Source organism: Capsicum annuum, chromosome 7, assembly GCF_002878395.1.
Source record: "Capsicum annuum cultivar UCD-10X-F1 chromosome 7, UCD10Xv1.1, whole genome shotgun sequence".
In the NCBI taxonomy this organism is placed as follows: domain Eukaryota; kingdom Viridiplantae; phylum Streptophyta; class Magnoliopsida; order Solanales; family Solanaceae; genus Capsicum; species Capsicum annuum.
Genome location: NC_061117.1, coordinates 200,886,035 through 200,909,985, shown reverse-complemented (window position 1 = coordinate 200,909,985; position 23,951 = coordinate 200,886,035). Strand labels below are relative to the sequence as shown.

General features: G+C 35.2%; 2 protein-coding genes across 2 annotated transcripts; one reads left to right on the top strand and one right to left on the bottom strand.

Annotated features, from left to right (window-relative positions):
- The first annotated feature begins 7,404 nt into the window (after window positions 1-7,404).
- Window positions 7,405-8,042, top strand: LOC107856785 (lysM domain-containing protein ARB_03442). The gene is made up of 2 exons (XM_016701757.2): window positions 7,405-7,543; window positions 7,672-8,042. Exons 1-2 carry the CDS (start codon window positions 7,450-7,452, stop codon window positions 7,857-7,859), a joined length of 282 nt encoding a protein of 93 aa, XP_016557243.1. The 5' UTR covers window positions 7,405-7,449; the 3' UTR covers window positions 7,860-8,042.
- A 1,889-nt stretch (window positions 8,043-9,931) lies between these two features.
- LOC124885866 lies at window positions 9,932-13,545 on the bottom strand. Its single transcript, XM_047394119.1, has 6 exons — window positions 13,331-13,545; window positions 10,894-11,053; window positions 10,692-10,788; window positions 10,327-10,484; window positions 10,063-10,260; window positions 9,932-9,952 (listed from the first exon to the last, which is right to left on the bottom strand). The coding sequence occupies exons 1-6, from the start codon at window positions 13,543-13,545 to the stop codon at window positions 9,932-9,934; spliced, it is 849 nt and encodes a 282-aa protein (XP_047250075.1).
- Between the last annotated feature and the right edge of the window lie 10,406 nt (window positions 13,546-23,951).

Below are 23,951 nucleotides of genomic sequence, written 5' to 3'. Positions count from 1 at the left end.
TTGAGGTTGCTATATAATGATTGTTGGGGCAATAAAAAGCTAAGAATCGTGTATCAAAAGAAAGTACTAGTAGTGGACCTTACGTTATCAGGTATAGTCCTTCAGAATGAGTGTTTATGAGTGTTCTTATATCTGAAGCTTTAGAGTAAAGTGGTTTCATTTTAATTTAGAGTTTTTTAAGTTATTCACAGACTTAGAATGATAGCTTTAAGCTAAGAGGGAGATAGTAGGACAAGTAACCAAGTCAGGCTTTCAAATTTTAGTAGTAATGTCAATATGTGTAGAAAAGTAGTGAGAGAGGATGATGCCTAATTTATTTTTACCTCTGTGAAAAGTTTTGTACTTTAGCTGTCACGATATCTACTCATGCCCTACATGTTAGCTCTATGATCATACCTCATATTCGTACACGTTATCAAAAATCATATACGCTTATAGTTTATAGTCTAAGGAGTTCTAGTTCACTCAGTGTTACAAATCATGTTCCATGAATACAAAAACACCAAACTCAAGTCATGCAGCTCATGACTTATGTACTCATGTCATGCTTTACAGTATGCTCAGTTCCCATGACTCATGATACACCCCTAATGATCAGCTAAATTCAAATTTATGCCATGTGCATCCTCAGTTTAGATCTCTTGATAAATCCATGATGTTGATATTCTATTCCTCAGGCCTCAGTTAAATGTCAAGTTCAGTATAGTGTCCATTCATGCTTCAGGTCCTTATGTTTTAACCTTCAATTAATTCTCCTTATGAAATGATGTAGTGATGAGCAATTACATAGATGGGAGAGAGTAAATGTTTTATGTTAGGAAAAATTATTGCATGCTTATTTTACACGAAGTTGTAGTTATGAAGATAGGCTTGAATGTCATGTTGATGTGTAAGTCATTTTGGAGATTTGAGTAGGCTTGAACATAGTGGGAGAATTCAGTCCAGATCAGACCTCAGTAGGTAGAGTGATCAGTGCCCATGTAAATATTTTTCAGTATCCTCAAGTGAAATACGGCGTTGAAGTATAAATTACAGTTGAGGGAAGAGTTCAAAAATATGTCTAAGATTGCAAGTTTGTAGTTGCCATGCATAAAGCTTAGTAACTCTATCTTAGATGATGTTTTGTGGGCCTTGCTCCATGTTGTAGAATTTTTGCCATGTCGTGATTTCTCATTCAATGTCTTATTCAGACCATGCTAAGATTTCCTTGCTCCCAAAAAGTCAGTAGAACTGAAAGAGTGTCAAGAAATACTCTAGTTGAGTATAAGTTTTTAGTATGAGTTAGTCTGTAAACCCAGCAATTCAGTTTAGTAGTTAGGCGGACAAGTTCGTATGGTTTTCCATCTTTTCACCCAGTTATCATATCCAAAGTCACATGAATATGACCATTCCAAGATGGGGCATCCTGGTAGTTGCAAGTTTAGATTAGTTCATGTATCATGCCTCAGTTTTAAATCTCAGATAATCAGTCACAATTCAGTTCGTAGGTGCCCCGTGCATCATCTCAGCTTTTCCTCAGTGTCTCAGCCAAGTCAGCATTCTTCGAGGGACATAATGTCCCAATGGGGAGATGCACTATAACCCCCCGAGATTTTATATCCTAAACCTTCCATCTTTTTTTCACGTAACAAGATCTAGCTTGAAATAATGGATACTTATAAGTTAACTCTCTCGTTTCAATCTTAGCCTTAAAACCATTCTCATGTCATTGCATGTATCTAAGAAAATCAGTTTAGTTCATGATATTTAGTTCATGTATCATGTTACAAACTCATTTATGTTCTCATATTCCCATTCAAGCATGTTCATTCTACGATCTCAGATTCTTCAATGCTCTCAGCTTAACCAGCCTCATTCGAGGAGAACATTCTCAAGAGAGAGATATTGTAATATCCTGAGAATCCAAACCAATATTAGAACCATGCTTCAAGCTCATGATAAATAAATTATAGTTCTTTGGTAGTTTTATGATTGAGTTTGATGTGAACTAAGGCCTCAAATACGTCCTAGCTATTGGACGAATCAAAATAATCCTTACCGATTGTATTTTTGATAAGAATGTTGTCTTAGTCAGCTTTAAATAAGCATATATTTTTCTCTTCTTAGAATTTTCTAGATCAAGACCCACTAAATTATATGAAATTGAATTAGCTTTCTAATGATACCAATTTCACCCAAATCCAATATCGGAGCAAAAAGTTATACTCATTTTACTTCAGCATGTCAGTCTGTCAACTACGTGATGACATGAGCTGATCAACCATCAACTATGTGATGACTTATCAGCCAAGTCATCAGCCCAAACCAGAAACCCATCAAATTAAGATCCTAAGTGACGACCTGATCTGATAAGTCGTCAACTACATGACGACTTATCAGCCAAGTCGTCACCCATGACCAGAAAGGGCCCAAAAACTAATCAAAAGTGACGACTTAAGGTGATAAGCCGTCACCTAAGTGACGACTTATCATCCCAAGTCGTCAACTAAAAAATCTCAGCAACTGTGATTGTTTTCGTAAGGGTATTTTGGTCTTTACCTTCGCCTTCTATGACTTAAATCATCAAAATGCATACATGGCCATCATAAATCAGTTTTAAAAACCCTTAATCCTCTTCATTCTCAAGAACAAGAAAACTAGGGGTTCCTCTCAAGATCATCTCCCAAGAACAAGGTTCAAGTCCTTATTCAAGAAAACCAAGCAAATTATAATTTCCAATCCAAGAACATTTAAGAAAAGTCAATTCTCTTTTCAGATTAATGCTCTAAGGTATGTTCGGTGTTCATTCATGAGTTCCTTTCACCCATAAAGTCCAAGAACCTCTTTTGAAATTACAAGTTATAGATTCATGATTTCAATACTAGAAATCGATTGTATTCATGTTCATGTTATAAGTTGGGTTTTAATTCATGATTTAATTACAAGTCTCATGAAATTAAAATAGTTTATGTGATGAATTATATGAATTGCATGCTAAACCCTTGAATTTGCAATTGAGTATTGTATTCATGAGGTTCATGTGTTAGCCATTATCATGTGAAATAATCCATGCTCCCTAAGTTTTTGCTAAAATGCCAATATGAAGTAAGTAGTGGAATCATGACATGTCATTATGTGGTCCCAATCATATATAAGCTTATGCCCTACAAGTGTTTGATAAAATATCTCTATAAATGAATTATGAACAAGTGGACATTGTTATGCTTTTCAAGATCATGCTATGCTTTATTTTGATGCTATTGAGTCCTGGGGTATCTAATACCCGACAATCTAGCTATTTACCTAGAGTTAAAGTATTCATAGAATAGTCTCAGTCATGTCACAAAATAGTAGTACTCAGTCAGTTAACAGAACTCAGTAAACTCAGTCAGTTATAGAACTTAGTAAAACTCAGTATCAGTCTAGTTTAGCTCAGTATAGTAATCAGTGTCATTTAGTTGAGAGTAGGATTCAGCACTGAGTAAACCCAAGGATGGGGGGCTCACCTGCCAGTAGAGGGTGTATACTTAGTAGCAGTCCTTGCATTCCAGAACTATGTAGCCAGCGTAGGTTGAGACATCAACCAGCCAGTTGAGGGTTGATGAGGTATTTTAACCCCAGTTATCTTATTTGAGGCATGTCGGTTAGATGATTACCTCCCACAGTTTAAATTTTAGTCTCAGCGTAGAACTCAGTTCAGTTCTATAGAATCAGGACTGTCAGATACAGTCTCTCAACTATCAGTAATTCAGTTATCAGTAATCTTAGATATCAGTTTTTGTAGTTATCAGAACTCAGTACTCAGCTTTAGTAAAAGCTCAGTTATAGTATACACGTATATGCACAGTATTTCATACTCCGTATTTATAGCAATTTTAGTTATCCATGTACTCTTACTTAGATATTCCATATCATTCAGTCAGTTATTGTTCATGCATATAAACCCTTGCATTCAGCCTTACCTTATCTAACATACCAATACATTCCACGTACTGATGCATACTTTCTCTTTGTGCTATGATGTCTCATATCATAGCTTCGAATGCTCAGGTTCCTGACCGTGCATAGATAGATTCAGATTCAGCCAGCAGTGTCAGATTTAGTAGTGAATCTTTATCTATTAAGGATATGCTTCCATTTCAGTATTTATAATAGCTTCAGTATTTCAGTAGTCAGAGTTAGTTGGGGGCTAGAAGAGATATTTGACCTCCTCCAAAGTATACTAAAGCTGATTTGGTTGCTTATGCATTAAACGTAGCAGAAGGTATTGATTCGGTGAAGAACCTCTTCTTATTCAGAGGCAGATAGTTATGATGATTCCCGCAGATGAATGATTACTATGCATGGGGAGATAGAATCACTTCATAAGAATGGCAAATGGGATTTGGTAAGATTGCCTAAAGAGAAGAAAACTGTCCGTTGCAAATGGGCATTTAAAAAAAAAGGAACATCAGGAGTTGAAGATGCTAGATACAAAGCAAGACTAGTTTCTAAAGGCAACAGTCAGGTTCCAGGTATTGACTTCACAGATGTGTTTTCTCCAGTTGTTAAGCATAGCTCGATTCGAGCCTTGCTTGTTATTGTGGCCATGCATAATATTGAGCTTCAGAAGTTAGATGTCAAAACTACATTCTTACATGGAGAACTTAAGGAGGATATCTATATGCAACAACTAGAAGGCTTTGTAGTTTTAGGAAAGGAGGACTATGTATACTTGCTGAAAAAGTATCTTTATGGCTTAAAATAGTTGCCCAGACAGTGGTTTAAAAGGTTTGACTCTTTTATGACGTCTTAAATATTTTGGAGGAGTAGTTATGATAGTTGTGTCTACTTCAAGGAGGTAAGTAATGGTTCATTCGTGTATCTTCTTTTGTATGTTGATGATATATTGATTGCAACAAAGGATATGAGAGAGATAATAAAAGTCAAAGCCCAACTTAGCAAGGAGTTTGAGATGAAGGATTTAGGAGCAGCAAAGAAGATTCTTGGTATGGAAATTATGAGGGATAGAGAAGTGTAAGTTATACTTGAGTCTAAAAAGGTATATTGAGAAAGTGCTTGACAGGTTCAATATGTAAAATGCCAAGCCTATTAATACTCCATTGTCAGCTCACTTCAAACTCTCGATCACTTTATCTCTAAAGAAAGATAATGAGCGTGACTATGTGTTTCGAGTTCCATACTCTAGTGCCATTAGATCTCTTAATGTATGTGATAGTGTGTTCCCAGCCAGATTTATTATATACCGTTAGTGCAGTTAGTAGATACATGGAAAATCCTAGCAAAGAACATTGGAAAGTAGTTCAGTGGATTTTCAAATACTTACATGAATCTACTGATATTTGTTTGTACTTTGGGTAAAATAGAGATGGAGTAATCGGGTATGTTGATTCTAATTTTATAGGAAACCATGATAAAAGGAGATTCCTTACAGGCTATGTTTTCACCATTGGTGGTTGTGCTATCAGTTGGAAAGCTACCTTACAGACTATGGTTGCTTTGTCAACTACTGAGGTAGAGTACATGGCTATTAAGGAGGCTTTCAAGGAAGCTATTTGGTTGAAGGGTCTTTTTGATGAACTTAGCAAAGACTTATAGATTACTACGGTCTTTTTCGATAGTCAGAGTGTTATCTTCCTTACGAAAGATCAGATGTTTCACGAAAGGACAAAGCACATCGATGTTCGGTATCATTTTGTATGTGAAATTATTGCTCGTGGTGATATTGTGGTAAGCAAGATTAGTAACCATGGTAACCCTGCTGATATGATAAATAAGACACTACCAAGTGTCAAGTTTGAGCATTGCTTGGACTTGGCTGGTGTTAACTGTTAAGATGTACCCTTAGGGGCTTTTGTGGAAGAGGTGGAGAGTTTTTCTTGAAAAGGGTTTGAGTTCTGAATTAGAATCCGTGTCAAGGTGGAGATTGTTAGAGTTGTGACCCAAATTTTGTGGTTCGGTTCTGAAAGTTTTGCGGTGCGACCCATGTTTGTGATTTTCAATGGGGTCTGTAGTGGTAGCATAGGGATCGAATTCGCCACCGCAGTATGGACCTTTATGTTTTTGGGCCTAGGACCTATATGTACGTACGTACTATATAAGTGCAATTTAGTGTGTTATTTTCGGGATTCAGAAAATTCAGCCTTCTCCACATTGTACTTTCTCCCCATTATAGTGAAACCTCCTCTGCCTCTGCCCGTGGTTTTTCCCATAAGGGTTTCCACGTAAATCTGTGTATTGTTCTTATTTTCTTTTACTTGTGGTTTGCTTATTCTGTTCGAGACATAACAAAGTGGTTCATTAATGTCCAGGCAAAAAGAGGATAGTTCACAAAGAAAGCACTAATATGAGAGGACATGAATACTTGATTTCGAGAATGGATAAGTAGGTACAACTGATAACTCAACATAATTATCATGTGTGGCGATGAAGAGTTTGAGTTTGAATACGACACATGACGATAAGTGAAGTTGAGTTTAAGAACGAGTTTTAGTTGAAATAAAATTCTAAAGAGACAAGAGTTTTGAGGCAGCAAGAAGTTTGATCTGATGAAGAACTCCTTGAGGAGTTGTGTTTAAATAGAGGGAATGATCTTTATAGTCATTTACTCACTTAAAAAGCATAAAGGCAATTGACAAATTGACTTGATAGTTCACAACTTGAAGATTGAAGGAACACATAGCTGAACCTGGTTCTGATACTTAGAAAGTTAAGGTGTCTTAGTTTTTATGTATTAGGGTTGGTTTTTGAGTTGTAATTTTGAGGTAATTCAAGTTTAGTGAAGTATAAACTGAATTAGTATTATTGTCTTCAAGTTAGGGAACTGGAAAACTTGGGTTCACATACCTTGGGAGGTTTGTTTGAACAGGAGTTAGAGTTTACAATTCTTATATTACATAAGTCTTGTAATTTATTGTTGCTGAGGCTTAAAGTTGTTTAGTGAAGTTTGGAGTGAAATCTTGTAGAGTTACAAGTCATGGTTTTTCACACTTTTTGAGTCGATGTTTTCCACGTGAAAATACTGTCTTATTTACTTATACTGTTCACTGCATAGTTGGAACACGTAAGGTAACTTGTTTCACTCGTAGGTTACTCTTAAGTGAACATAAGTAAAATTAGTAGGTCGTGTACTCTGTCAATGCTGACCTAGATCTAATGTGGACAATGCGTGTTACGGACTTGGTTGTAACATTGAATTCCAAAGATTACAGCTGACCAAGTGCTCAACGGAGATCTTAATGGAAAAAGATATATGGACAAGAAAACAGAGTTATATACTATGTAATCTTCACAAAGAAGTTGTTAAAATTGTGAACAATTGGATGAAATTCCAATGTACAATTTTCTATCTCAAGTTGGTGACCGTCCAAAATAACTTCACTATAAATATAATGGCATCATTAACAAAGTCATCCATCAAAGGACAAAGAAAGAACAGAAAATCAAACTTTGGACAATTAAACAACAAAAATGGCCAAAGCAAGCTACAAATTAACCATGCTTTTCACCTTTGTTCTGTTGTTCCTTCTTTCCATTAACATTGCCGAAAGTAGAATTGTTTCCTGTAAGTATGACATAAAAATGTATACTATAAAGAGTTATGCTCAAAAATATCTAGCTTACTTTGTAGAATTTATCATTTAAATTATTTTTTATTTCTCAATATTTGTTTTCTTGATGGTTACGTTGCAGCTGGGATTGGGACAAATTCTGCTCTGATATGTAGTAAGATTTATGGTGCAAATATTGGAGACACATGTTTCAGCATTATGCAACAATTTAGTGTGACCCCTGAGTCCTTTACTACTTTCAATCCCAATCTCAATTGTGACAAAATGTTCGTTGGTGAATGGATATGCCTTGATGGTTCCTCCTTCTAGAATATCGAGCCGGAAATATTAAGCTCGAAAAATAAAGTAGTTAAATTTCGTATTGTTCTTAGTTTTTTCCCTCTAAGAATTTAGGAGCAAAGAAGACGGTACAATTTGATTTGGGAACAAAGGCTAAGGCTAATGTATGAATAAATAGCAATAAGATCAATAATTCAATATTTTGAAGAAATTAAAAAAAAAAATGTATAGTTACTTATATCTTATGAATTTCAATGGACTTGTACTCTAAAAAAAAACAAGATTGTGTCTAATTACTGCTCATAATTGATTGGACTTATTAATTTGTAGTAGTATCCTTTTTGATAATTCTCAAAATTGATTATTTTTCCGGTAGGTATCAAATGATCATCTAGACCAAAAAATTCACAGCCCTTTGGTGTTTTACAACATTTGGTGCATGATATATACATAATCTTTTTATGTCCTGGTTCTGGGCAACTCATGTAAAACTCATCTTTCATACATTCGTGTGAACAAATCTTGGGTTCTCCAGACTCAACATAATTTCTTTACATATCACATAAGATGGGTACTCATGATATTGTCTTGGGAATTATCAATATATATAGTAGCGTACTTGACTCCCATCTCTATATAAGTTGAAGCATTCAAAAATCATTTGACAATTTTTTGATCCTAATCTTATTAGCAGTAGTTATCCCAAAATAGGACAAGTTGAAAAAGATTGTATAATTACACTTTCTATCTACGTGAAAACTGTTTCAAAGACAATAAACAGATCATTCTATTTTTCAAATAACATTTCAATTTCATTTTCTTTCTTTTTGCCATCCAATTAATCCCTCAATCCCTCGCCACTTGATCATTCCACTCCCTGTCCCCCCAACTCCCTCCTCCTATTTTGTTAGATTACATATAAATACTTTTAAACTTATTATTTTCTCTTTTACTTATTAAACACTTGAGGAAATAACATTTTCAGGGAGTCCCTGAGTGATCCCGTTATTCCAATTTCAATCTCTGTGATATTTCACTAAACACTTTTAACCTTCGATTAATTATGCATGCTATTTTGATCCTGGCTAACATATCTTATCAAATCGTTGTTGCGACAAGTGTATCTCTTTTGCCTTTGAAAATAAGGTTAAAATGTTATGTCTTAGTTTAAAACCAACTTATCGTGATGATTAATGCTACTATGTTAGTTGATTTAACTCTTTATTACCAAAAAAAAAAAAAAAAAAAAAGATTTAACTCTTTTGGATTGTGTGGTTTCGAATTGTTCTTTTATGCAACCTGCTCTTAGGTCTCTCACTCTATTATCTGTTAGCGTCGAGGATGATAATTTCAAGGATCTCATTGCTGGTTGCCCTCGAATTGAACAATTACGTATTGAAAATCCTGGAAAGTTGCGTACTCTTGTAGTTTCAAATCCTAACCTGGAATTTTTCGGGTTGGAACTTCATTGTATTTATGGTAAAATAGTTATAAAGTCCCCAAATATTGATATCCTTGAATTTATTTCATTCAGCATGGACTTGTGTGAATTAGAGATTACTTCCACGACAACAGTAAGGGAGTTGACATTGCGAGATGCTCATGACGAAGAAACACTGGTGCATTTTTTAAACAAATGAATTCCCTCTACTTGAGAAACTTGTGATAGATAGTTCAATATCATATGTGAGGCTGAGATTACTTCTATGCCAATAGTACGGAATTTGATATAGTGTAATGTTTATGACAAAGATACGGCGTGGATACATTTGAATTTTATAGATAAATTCCCTCTGCTCGAGAAACTCGTCATAGCTGGTTGCAGTACGTTGGAAAGACTTCATGTTTCTCAGCAGAATTTGACTAGTTTGGTGCTGAAGGATTGCATTGTAATAGAGGAGGTAATAATAGATTCACTCAAGTTTGTTAACCTCAAGAGAAAAGAGAGGGAAGAGAGAGAAAAAAATGATTGTTATTCCATCGGTAGGTTCTAGAAGCGGGTCCACTACTATTTATATTTATGGTAGTGGACCGGGTTATTATCAAATGTGTACATACTTGTGAGGCCCAATATGACATAACAAGTGATTGGCCCAAAACATTTACCGATGCAAATTGTACAACTGAAAAATGTAAAGTATGAAATATATACACTTTGTACAATATATACACTTATATGTATCACTATGTCTATGTAACTCCAACACCCCCTCAAGATGAAGGGTAAGAACACGCCAAGCTTGCTGAGAAGATGGTGATGTGATGGACCAGAAAGTGGTTTGGTGAAAATATCAGCCAACTGATCAGCAGAAGCAACAAAGTGAAAAGAAATGAGGCCAGAGTGGACACAATCACGAACATAGTGGCAATCTATCTCGATGTGCTTTGTGCACTCGTGAAAAATAGGATTCCGAGTAATGTGAAGAGCAGCCTGAATGTCACAATATACAGGAACAGGATTCATAACATCAACACCAAAATCAGTAAATTAACGTACTAGCCATGATAATTCCGCAACCACTTTGTGCAAAGCATGATATTCAGCTTCAGCAGATGAGAGACAGATAGCCTGTTGTTTCTTACTCTTCCAAGAGATAGGAGATCCTCCCAAAGTGATAGAAAACCCAGTAACTGACCGGCGAGAGTCAGCACAAGCTGCCTAGTCAAAATCAGAAAAAGCCACTAAGGAAAAATCCATAGATCTATTGAACAAAAGACCAAGATCAGGGGCATTAAGTAAGTATCTCAACACATAAATGCCAGCCATAAGGTGAGGAACATGAGGATCCTGTAAAAACTAGCTCAAATATTGGGCAACATAAGAAATGTCAGGCCTGCTATGCTGAAGAAATTTCAGCTTACCAACAAAGCTCCTAAAGGTAGAAGGATCAGTGAGAGGGGCTCCCATATTATTAGTAAGCTTCAAAGAAGCATCCAAAAGAGCAGAAACAACATAAAACTGCTCACAATGGAACTCATCCAGTAAATCAGAGGCAAACTTTTGTTGTGTCATAAGATAACCCTGAGTAGTGAAAGAAATTTCCAAACCTAGAAAATAGTAGACCAGACTAAGTTCCTTAATCTTAAACTGATTATCCAGAAACCACTTCAAGGAGTCCAGTTCAGAAACATCATCCCCATCAAGGTGGATATCATTAATATAAACAACAAGAACAGTAAGAGAAGCACTAACTCCTTTAGTAAAATGGGAGTAATCATTCTTACTGAAAGAATAACAACGAATGGATAAAGTATCTGATAACTTGGAAAACTACTACCTGGAAGCCTATTTGAGTCCATATAGACTCTTTCTCAATTTGCAAACCAAAGGAGTAGAAGTAGGGATAGAGGAGGACAAAGTCAACCAAGAGGTGACTTCATATACACTTCCTCATGGAGATCACCATGAAGAAATGCATTATTGACATCAAGTTGGTATATGGTGGATAACAGAACTTTAATTGTGGTGAACTTCACAACTGGAGAGAAAGTTTTAGTTTAATCAATGCCCTCCTTTTGTGTGTCACCTCTGATGACCAACCTAGCCTTGTATCTTTCCACAAAACCATCTGACTTGTGTTTGATCTTATAAACCTACTTACAAGAGATGGGTTTCTTATGAGCAGGTAGAGGAACTAGATCCTAAGTATGGTTAGCCTCAAGAGCTTGAAACTCTTGAAGCATATCATCCTGCCAGGTAGGGTGATAAATAGCCTGTTGATATGACTAAGGTTTAAGTGTGGAAGGTGACAGTGATGAAACCTTGGAGATAGAGGTGTAGACATAGTAAGACAAGTATGCAGGTGTGGAGTAGGTTCTGGAAGATCTTATGATAGGAGGGTCATGAGAAATAATAGGTAGTGGACTGGTGGTACGGGGGAGAGGGATGGAAATAGAATAAGAAAAAAGAGAAATGTCTAGATCAGGAGGAGGAGAAGTAGAGAAAAACTCATAAGATTGGTAATAAAGGAAGAGACATTCATAGAAAATGAAATCCCTAGAAAAAAATAGAGTGAGTTTTGAGATTAAGTAGCTTGTAGCCCTTTTTACCACAAGGGTAGCCAAGAAACACACAAGATATAGACCTAGGTTAAAATTTGTCCCTACCAATAGTTGAAGAATGAGCATAGCATAAGCAACCAAAGGATTTGAGTGGTCATAAGTGGGAGGAACTCCATAAAGTTTTTCATAAAGTGAAAAGTTGTTTAAAACAGAAGAAAGGATTCTATTAATGAGATATGTGGCAGTTAAAATACAATCACCCCAGTACTTGATTGGTAAGTTGGATTGAAATAGTAAGGCTCTAGATATTTCAAGTAAGTGTTTGTGTTTCCTTTTCACAACACCATTTTGTTGTGGTGTGTGAGGAATAGTAAATTGATGGGAGAATCCTATTTTCAAAAAAAAAAACAACTTTAGAACTACTACCCAATTCATAAGCATTATCAGACCTGAAAGATTGAACAGAGGTATTGAACTGAACCTTGACCATGGATACAAAAGCTTTGAGGATGGATAAGGTATTGCCCTTACAAGAAATAAGATATGTTCTAGTAACTCTGGTAAAGTCATCAACTAGAGTGGTAAAGTATTTGAAACCATTATAAGTTCTAGTATGATATGGGCCCCAGATATCTATATGCACTAATTGAAAAGAAACTGTGGTGTGAACACTACTAAGAGGAAAAGAAAGTATATATTGCCTTGATTTAGGACAAACATCACATAGAAAAGATTGTTGAAAAGGAATTTTAGAATGCAAGAAAGGTAAAAGTTTCATTTTCTGATAAGGCATGTGACCTAATCTTTGGTGCCAGAATAAGTCCATTTTATTTGTAGTATTGGTAGTACTGGGAATAGAATTACAAAGGGAACTAGCATATTATTACAAGAAAAAGTAACATTGTGATCATAAGTGTTGACAACATTGCTATGTGAATTAAAACTAGGGAGAGAAGCTAAACTAGAACATGATAATTGAGAGCTGCTAGCAAAATAGTAGTATAAACCATTGAAGCTTTATCGATTTCCAGTGGCCTCTTCAGAGAAGGGCCCTGCAAATGACAAGTAAAGGTGGAAACCACTACTAAGCAATTTAATTGAGTAAGAAACTGAAATATAAAAAGCATATTGAAGTGAACATAAGGGACCAAAAGGACATTAGGTAAGATAATGTCATCTCTCAAGTGAAGAGTACCAGTAGACACCACCTTAACCTTATACCCATATGGTAATGTGATAAGAAAGGGAATAGAAAGAGGTTGTAAATTATGTAGCAAGTGTTTGTGATAAGTCACATGATTTGAAACACCTGAATCAGAATCCAATGGTGCACACCTAAATTGGAATATCTATGCACACTGTAACCATCAGAAGTAAAAATAAAACTATTTGACAAACTTGTAAAATTTGTAGAACCAAAGAAATCACCAGAATTGGAGTGATCATGAGTTAAGGATGAGACTTGAGCTTGTTGAAATAAACTCATAAGATGACTGTACTGTTCTTTGGTGAAACCATATGAAAAATCCTGAGTAAGTGAGATAGTAGATGTGGAAGCATTGCTGGATGGATTTGAGCCTGAGGAATGTACCATTTGGACATAAGATGCAGCCTGTCTCTTGTTCTTTATGAACTTGAAATCAACTGGGAATCCATGAAGTCTATAACAAGTATCAATAGTGTGCCCTGATTTCTTGCAATATTTGCATGTCATGGGCACATTTAGATTCTTAGGATTGAAAGAAACCTTTTGGGTGTAGGGTCTACTATTATATATGAAGGTGTATGTGCTAATGCGTGAAAGGAAACTAAATCACTAGAGAAACTTGGGATTCTAGTTTGGGTTTCCTTTTGACTTTTATCCTGCTATAAGAGTCCATACACTTTGCTGATAGATGGAAAATGTGTCATCATCAGTGTATTACTCAAGGCATTGAAAAATTTATTGGTCCTGAATGAATTTACTCAAGGCACCACAAGTACACTCAGGTCCAACATATGAGGCATTGAGCTCATCCCAAAGGCCTCTCATTTTAGTGAAATAAGCAGAAATACTAGAAGACCCTTGAACTGTAGCATTGATTTCCCTTTGAATATGAATGTATATAGACCCATTTAATTGACCAAATCTATCACTGACATCTTTTCACACCTTTCTAGCACTAGACAAACACATCACACTAATAGTTATTTCTCTAGTCATTGAATTTATAATCCATGCTTTGACTATGTGATCACATCTCTCCCAAAAAGGAAAGTATGGATTATTGGGGTCAAGTCTAGGGTATTTACCAGTCACCATCCCTAATTTGTTTTTAGCAGATAGAGAAGTGATAATGTTGTTCCTTCAGATAGCATAACCACTGCCATTAATAATAATAGGAACCAGCTGAGAGTTAGGACTCTCAGAAGGGTGTATGTACTAAGGATGTGAGGGATCCAAAGTGAATTCCTCAGAACCATGATTTGTAGTTGAATTGGAGCTATTACCAGTAGGCTGAGTACCATTCGTAGGATTTTCCATAACAAATACAGATTTAAATGATGCTACAGTAGAATATGCAACTTACAACGATATACCAATCTCAAAAATGAAAATCCACGATATATGAATATTAAGATGAAATAAGTCTATATCTTCACAATAAATATATGATACATGAGTGGTATATGAGTGTCACATTAGGTGAATACAATACGCAAGGAATATACTTCAGATTCAGCAAAATATTTAGGAATATGAGCAAAATGTCACCTCTTTGAGATGTAGTCAGTGATATGGAGAGAATTTACTAGCCTTCTTCTTAACCTGAAGAAGTTTAGGTCTTGCTCATCGTAGATCGAACTTGAACAAAATTTTTCTTTCACGAATCTTTGAGAAACACCATGTGAGGTAATATTGGATGATAGCTTACTTCGAGATCTACTAGAAACCTGGCTCTGATACCATGTTAACCTCAAGATGGAAGCAGATTTTAAGTAACAAGACACAAATAAACCCTAATTGTTGTGATAGAAAAAGAAAGAAAAGAGACGGAACAGAGAGAAAAAAATAATTGTTATTCCATCTGTAGTTTCTAGAAGCGGGTCCACTATTATTTATATTTATGGTAGTGGACTGGGTTATTGTCAAATGTGTACATACTTGTAAGGCCCAATGTGACATAACAAGTGATTGGCCCAAAACATTTATTATTGCAAATCGTACAACTGAAAAATGTAAAGTATGAAATATATACACTTTGTACAATATATACACTTATATGTATCACTATGTTTATGTAACTCCAACAAAGTTAAAATCGTTGGAGTATAAGGGTGGCCTCGCATATTTTGAGGGCAATGAATCTTTGTAAGAATTGGAATTTATTGGATTGTATTTAGATCCATTGAGGCTTTGTGATTACATGTACAGTTGGTAAAGAGATATTTGGAGTCGTGCTCATTCCAAGCATTTGAGTGCGATAATGCAAAGGTAACCTTTTATTCTTCTTCTTTTGCTTTTTTTGTAGGGGAGGGGGGACTCGATATCCAGTCGTCCATGCTTACGATGTTCCTAAATTGCATGTCATACTGTATTCCTTATATTGACAAACACTAGAAAGTGATTGCAAATGAAATTATTGATTACACATCGACATAGGTTAGTTAGATAAAACTTATGAAATAACCTTTAAAGTTGATAAGGATAATAGGAAGAAAAAGTTGCCTATTGGCTTACCTTTTACTTACATACTACCTTTGGGTGGCCTTATAATAAAACATTTATTGTTTGATGGACTTTCTTTTTCTTATTTTTGTAACTATAATATGGTGGAATCAAGTCTTTTCCAGGAATAAAAGCTTCTCACGAGTTGAATAAAAAATTTAACACCAGAAAGCCATAACTCTCGCTTGTCTATTTGGCTAAGAAATATTGGTGTCTTTTGCTCATCCCAAGCATTTGAATTTGATTTACGCATTTGAACATCTGTGCCAATCATCTTTAATATTCCTTTATTGTATAACAAAACTTCTTTTTGATACACATCTCCAGCTTTCTAATCCTTGCCAGAGGATATATAGAGACAAACGCTAAGAAACTTGTTAGAGCTATGACCCGAATTTTGTTGATCCAGCCCAAAAAGTTTTATGGTGCGACCCATGTTGATGATTTTTAATGGGGTCTGTGGTGGTAGCGTAGGGATCGAGTCGACAGGCCCGATATGGACCTTTATGTTTTGGGGCCTAGGACTTATTTGTATACACATATTATATAAGTGCAGAAAATTCAGCCTTCTTCACATTATACTCTCTCTCCATTATAGTGAAACCTCTTTTACCTCTGCCCATTGTTTTTTCCGCTAGGGTTTCCACATAAATTTGTGTGTTGTTCTTGTTTTCTTTTACTTATGGTTTGCTTACTCTATCCGAATCATAACAAACTGGTATCAGAGCTTATTTAATTATTTTCTCAGGGATGGCAACCTTGAAGTATGATATTCTACTGTTGGATCGCAACACCAAATTTTCGTTATGGTAAGTTAAGATGCGGGTTGCGCTCACGCAGATAGATTTGGACAATGCTCTATTAGGGTTTGATAAGATTCCCTTATCATGGACAAACGAAGACAAACAGCGTAAGGATCGAAAGGCTCTATCTCAGATTCATCTTTATTTATCCAATCAGATTTGATAGGATGTTTTGAAGGAAATCATTACCTCTGCGTTATGGTTGAAATTAGAATCATTGTGTATGACGAAGAGCCTAACAAGTAAGTTGCTTCTCAAATAATGACTTTATTCCCATCTCATGTCTGAGGGTACATCCGCGGAGGATCACCTATCTGTATTTAAGGAAATCATCTCTAATTTAGAGACCCTGGAGGTTAAGTACAATGAGGAAGATCTAGGGTTGATTTTGTTGTGTTCGCTGCCTGCATCATACACGACCTTTAGGGATATGATTTTATATAGTCGTGATAGCCCGACCATAGATGAAGTCTATGATATGTTGTTCTCTAAGGAGAAGATGAACCATCTTGTGAATGGGTCGGAGACTCAAGGAGATGGTCTTCTTGTTTGAGGAAGGAATCATGAGAGAAAATCTGGGAGTGATGATAGAAATAGATCAAAATCCAGAAATAGAAACAAAACCTATAATTATTGCAAGAAGAAGGGCCACATCAAATTCGAGAGTTGGAAGTTACAGAATAGAGAGAAAAGAGAAGCTCAAAAACTGAAGGGAAACCAATCAGAGAAGTCCGATGAAGCTAGTTTTGTTGTAGATGGCAGTAGTGATGAAGAACTCTTGGTTGTTTCTGATGGTAACTTCAAACCCTGTGAGGATTGAATTCTTGATTCAGCTTGCAAGTTTCATATGTGTCGCAATCAGGATTGGTTTACAACATATGAAGTAGTCTCTAAAGGTACTGTGTTGATGGTAAATAACACATCTTGCAAGATAACTGAAATTGGAACAATCAGAATTAAGATGTTTGATGGGATTGTGAGGACACTTGGTGATGTGCGGTATGTCCCAGACCTGAAGAGAAATCTTATTTCTTTGAGTACCATTGATTCGAATGGATATAGGTACACTGGTGAAGGTGGAGTCTTGAATGTTACTAAGGTGCTCTTGTTGTGATGAAGGGACAGAAAAGTCTGCAAATTTGTATGTCTTGCAGGGATCTATGGTTGTAGGTAATACAGTAGTTTTTACCTCCTCTCTATCAGAAAGTGACGTTGCTAAACTTTGGGATATGCGCCTGGGGCATATGAGTGAAAATGGGATGGCTGAACTAAGAAGGAGAGATAGGCAGAGTATTACCAAATTGGATTTCTGTGAGCATTGCATTTTTAGGAAGCAGAAGAGAGTCAGATTCACTAAAGGCATCCACTCAACTAAAGGCACACTTGATTATATTCATTCTAATCTCTGGGTTCCTTCTAGAGTACATTCTAGAGGAGGTGCGAATTATTTGTTGGCTATTATTGATGACTATTCAAGAAAAGTTTGGGTGTTCTTCCTGAAGCAAAAGAATGATGTGTTGCCTACTTTTAAGGAGTGGAAAGTTATGATTGAAAAGCAAACAGGAAACATGTAAAATACCTTCAGACTGATAATGGTTTAGAGTTCTATTCTAATGAATTTAATGCTTTATGCAAGTCAGAAGGAATTGTGAGGCACTTGATAATTCGCCATACTCCATAGCAGAATGGTATAGCTGAATAAATGAATAGGACTATAATAGAGAAGGTGCGTTGTATGCTCTCTAATGCTAGTTTACCTAAGTCTTTTTGGGCCAAAGCTTCTTCCACAACTTGTCTTCTTATTAAATGCTCTCCCTAAGTGGTGATTGATAAAAAAACTCCATAAGAGGTATAGTCTGGTACTGTTGCTAGTTATTCTGATTTGAGGATATTTGCATGTCCTGCGTATGCTCATGTTGATAATGGAAAGTTGGATCCTAGATCTGTCAATTGCTTATTTATAGGTTATAAGCCTGGTGTTAAAGGTTATAAGCTTTGGTGTCCAGAAAGCAGAAAGGTTATAATTAGCAGGGATGTTGTGTTTGATGAAACTGCCATGGTTTGGGTCCCTCCGAATCTAGTGATTCGCCTCCAGATGAGCTTAGTGACATGAATCAACAAAAGTCAAGCACCCATATTGAATTGTAGATTGGAGCAGAGTCTACACCAGTGCCTACTTCTCAGTTTAGCCCGGAGATACAGAGTGGTACTATTTCTTCTTCACCACCAGTGATGCCACAATATTCTATTGCTAAAGACAGGCCTAGAAGAGATATTAGACCACCTCAAAAGTATGCTGAAGTTGATTTGGTTGCTTATATATTGAGTGTAACAAAAGGTATTGATTCTGGTGAAGATCTTTCTTATTACTCAGAGGTAGTTAGTTGTGATGATTCCAATCGATGGATGATTGCTATGCAGAAAGAGATGGAATCACTTCATAAGAATGGCACATGGGATCTGGTGAAATTGCCTAAAGATAAGAAAGTTGTTCGTTGCAAGTGGGTATTCAAAAAGAAAGAAGGAACATCGGGAGTTGAAGATGCAAGGTACAAAGCAAGACTAGTTACTAAAGGCTACAGTCAAGTTCCAAGTATTGACTTCAAAGATATGTTTTCTCCAGTTGTAAAGCATAGTTCACTTTGAGCCTTGCTTGGTATTGTGGCCATACATAATCTTCAGCTTGAGCAGTTGGATGTCAAAACTGCATTCTTACATGGAGAACTTGAGGAAGATATCTATATGCAGCAACCAGAGGGTTTTGTAGTCTCTGAAAATGAGGACTATGTATGCTTGCTGAAAAAGTCTCTTTATGGCTTAAAACAGTCTCTCAGGAAGTGGTATAAGAGGTTTGACTCTTTTATAGCCTCTTATATGCTTCAGAGGACCAGCTATGATAGTTGACTCTTTTATAGCCTCTTATATGTTAATTATATGTTTATTGCAGCAAAGGATATGAGAGAGATCATAAAAGTCAAAGACCAGCTTAGTAAGGAGTTTGATATGAAAGATCTAGGAGTAGCAAAGAAGATTCTAGCATGGAGATTTTGAGGGATAGAAAAAACTGTAAGTTATACTTGAGTGAGAAAAGGTATATTGAGAAAGTTCTTCACAGGTTCAATATGCAAAATGCCAAACCTATAAGTACTCCATTGGCAGCTCACTTCAAACTCTTGGTCTCTTTATCTCCAAGACAGATGATGAGCATAACTATATATCTCAAGTTCCATACTCTAGCGCCTTCGGGTCTCTTATGTATGCGGTGTGTTCCCGACCAGATTTATCTTATGCCGTCAGTGCAGTTAGTAAATACATGGCAAATCCTGGCAAAGAACATTGGAAAATAGTTCAATAGATTTTCAGATACTTGCATGTATCTGCTGATATTTGTTTGCAGTTTGGATGAAATAGAGATGGAGTAATCGGGTATGTTGATTCTGATTTTGTAGGAGATCATGATAAAAGGAAGTCCTTTACAGGCTATGTTTTCACCATTGGTGGTTGTGCTATTAATTGGAAAGCTACCTTACAGATTACAGTAGCTTTGTCAACAACTAAGGCGGAGTATATGGCTATTATAGAGGCTTTCAAGGAAGCTATTTGGTTGAAGGGTTTGTTCGGTGAACTTAGCAAAGACTTACAAATTAATATGATTTTTTGCGGCAGTCAGAGTGCTATCTTCCTTATAAAAGATCAGATATTTCTTGAGAGGACAAAGCACATCGATGTTCGATATTATTTTATGCGTGAAATTATTGCTCGTGGTGATATTGTGGTGAGCAAGATTAGTACTCATAATAATCCTGCTGATATGATGACTAAGACATTACCAAGTGCCAAGTTTGAGCATTTCTTAGACTTGGTTAGTGTTAACTGTTAAGATGTGCCCTTGGGGACTTTTATGGAAGAGGTGGAGAGTTCGTCTTGAAATGGATTTGAGTTCTGAATTAGAATTCATGTCAAGGTGGAGATTGTTAGAGTTGTGACCCGAATTTTATTGATCTGGCCCAAAAAGTTTCGCGGTGCGATCTATGTTGATGATTTTCAATAGGGTCTGTGGTGGTAGCGTAGGGATCGGGCCAACAGTACCGATATGAACCTTTATGTTTTTGGGCCTAGGACTTTTTTATATGCACATCTATATCTATATCTATACTACCTTAAAAACATCAACTCAAAAAACTTAAAGTGAAATTACTAAAATACCCCTAAATATTTATTATTAGAAAAAAATTCAACAAAACCACGCTACAGACGCCTGTTCGAAGGGCTGTTGTGAATGTTCATCTGCCTAAAGACATATGTGTAAAGAGTTATCACGGTATTTTATTCCGTTCTCTTAAAAAATCAAATCCTCAAGTAGCAGTTCACTGTCGAACACAATAAATCCTCAACAATATATATTATTGTTGAACTCAACTTGTATTCTTCTCATTTATGCACAGGAAACCTTCATATATTTATGAACTTCTAATGTTACTTTGTTTTTTTAACCAGTTTTTTTATATGCTTATCTTAATTAATTTCTAAAATTCATTTATAACTTTTTTCATTTAGTTAACTAAGGTTTGTTCTTCCATTTATAATCTTATGTCATTTTTGCCTTCTTTAGTTTAGTGTATGATTTTAGATCTTTAAACATACGAATTTGTTTTTTTATTTTTTTCTCATGCTTCATTATGTGTCCTGTGCATGAATATTTTTTCTCCAGAGGTTTCTATGCTAACTCCACTAGCATAGTGACATAGTCAAGGTGTTTGAAGATATGCATAAAACAATTCAGTAATATCTATTTCTCTTTTCATTTATGTTCTTTCTTCTTGTCTATTTCTTTGAGAAAGCTTCTTCCATGTCTCGCCTCCGCCGTTCAAGGTGCTTATATTGTAGGTTAATAGCAATATATTTGTGTGAAGCTTAGGGCCTCTACTGTTGCTATATATTCTTGCTCGTTTGAGTAATAACAATATGAACTTTCAATATCAAGCTAATAATTTATAGGAATTCCACAAGAAGTCGTCGTTCAACTGAGCTTCCAGTTTTCTAGCATTCTCGCCTTCTCTGGTGAATGTCGGATCTTCAATATTTTGCTTTAATATCATTGATTGATGTTTAATTTCTTTCATATTGTTCTTTATATTTATCTAATGGACCAAGATTATTTCTTTTTTGAATACATGGCTTGATATATAATAACATGACTCGGGCAAACTGGTGACATTTATGAAGCATGCCAGTGTTTCGCTGGAAATTTTTCCTTTGTCCCCTCACCTGTATTATTTACATACTAAAAATACTTAACATTATCCTATAACTCCTCCTCCCTTTGAAAAGAATATATTTTCTTTCATCAAAGCATGAAAAAGCTTTTTTCTTGAAAACCACATTACTTCACCAATTCAGTGTAAAATTCAGCGTTTTAGTTATTAGAACAAATGAGGTATATCTATTGGTTCAAAATTTCATCTTAGTTGATGTTATTGGCTTTGTATATTATACAATGCTGAAGTAAAAAACCCTAAGTTCTTCCACTATGAGCCATACTTGGAAGCTGCAAAATTACAGAGGAAAAAAAGAACATTCATTTAAATGGGGGTCTTAGTCTAATCAGACCCAGTGAAATCATTGGTCTGAGTTCTCAATGCTTAAATCCTCCCCTTTATTTTGTACATTGCATAAGGTTGACTAAATTTTATATATGTTTAGAGTCTTATTGACTTTTATTTTTAACACCCTTAGATTTTTATGTTACTTTGTGGCTTGCGTTTTCAAGATGATATGAACTAACTTCTACTGAATGATACATTAATCTGATCAAGGCCATTTTTCATCATGCAAGTTTTGATACCTTATTTAATTTCCAAGTCAAAATTCTAAAATGTAACTAGATACTTAAGAAACTATAAAGAATGCCGAAAGAGTAACTAGATTCTTAATAAATTGTAAAGAATTTTTCCTATAAACTCAGTGTAGTTGAAAAGCCCAGCATACTACTTGATAATTACTAAAAACCATTAAACTATGCAACAAATGACTAACTAAAAATTGAATTTTTTCTGTTAATAGACAAGTTTCGGTGTGCCCTTAATCTATTGCAAAAACAACATATTAGGCCAAAATTTTGAGGAAGAACCATAGTTGGTTGTGTTTGTGTAAATTCTTATTCATAGTTTTCAAGTTGAAGGTAAAAAGATTACTTGGATTCTTAATAGACTTCTAATAAACTTTTTCTGAAAGACTCGTTGAAGTTTAGCCCCGATTAATTTTTAAACATTAGTAATGATCATTGAAGTGTACTCTAACGATCAAATAAAATCTAAATTTTTTTGTTTGCCAATAATCCATCTTAAGTGTAACATTAATACATTGCCAAACAAATAGGATCCGCCTAAACTAAAAAGAAAAAAAAGAAGAAGCAAACATATCATTTGAAGAAAGAGAATGAAATTTGTAAATCCCTTAGAGGCTAGAGAACTAAAATTAACAAGATTTATCTTTCTTATAATTCTCTTCTCTTTTTCTCTTCCATGCCCTCTATATTTGGTTGTGCATACACTACTAAAAAAAAGCGGAAAATCGATCACAAAAACCGACCACAAGTGGTCGATTTTTCTCATTTTTCGACCACAAAATCGACCAAAATTTTTGATCAAAAAAGCAACGGTAGCTTTTTAAAATCCGACCACGAGTGGTCGGTTTTTTTAAAAATATATATATTTATTTTTAAAATTTGTTATTACTTTATTTAAATGAAAAAATAATTTTAGGGAAAAATAAACAGACCACAAGTGGTCGGTTTTTTATAAAATTAATTTTATGAATTTAATAAAAACCGACCACCTGTGTTCGATTTTTATTAAATTAATTTATTAATTCTATAAAAAAATTGACCACTTGTGGTCAGTTTTATACAAAAAAAAAAAAAACATAGAAAAACCGACCACTTGTGGTCGGTTTTACTGGGAATTTAAAAAAAAAATTGAAAAATCAAATTCTGCATGCAACCACAACAATAATATGTAACAGTAACCAAAATGAAAATACAACAACAAAAAAAAATGGAAATTTTCAAACGTGTACAACACATACAAAACATCCAACAAAAGTGAGTACGAAAATACTACAACAATAGTTTCAACAATTCACCTTCTAAACAAAAATTCAATGTAAAGTCACCAATACTTAAGCTTTTTCAACTAACTAAGGCACCAACGAAACTAATTCACTATTAAAGTCACCGACACTTAAGCATTTGCAACAAATAAAGTAACCAACAACATCACCTTCTAAACAAAAGTTCACTATTAAAGTCACCACTAGCACTTAAGCATTTTCAACAAATAAAGTAACCAACAACATCACCTTCTAAACAAAAGTTTACTTTTAAAGTCACCAAAACTTAAGCATTTTCAACTAATAAAGTCACCAACCACATCACCTCCTAAACACGAATTCACTATTAAAGTCACCAAAACTTAAGCATTTTCAACAAATAAAGTCACCAACAACATCACCTCGTAAACACTAGTTCACTATTAAAGTCACCAAAACTTAAGCTTTTTCAACTAACAAAGGCACCAACGAAACTAATTCACTATTAAAGTCACCAAA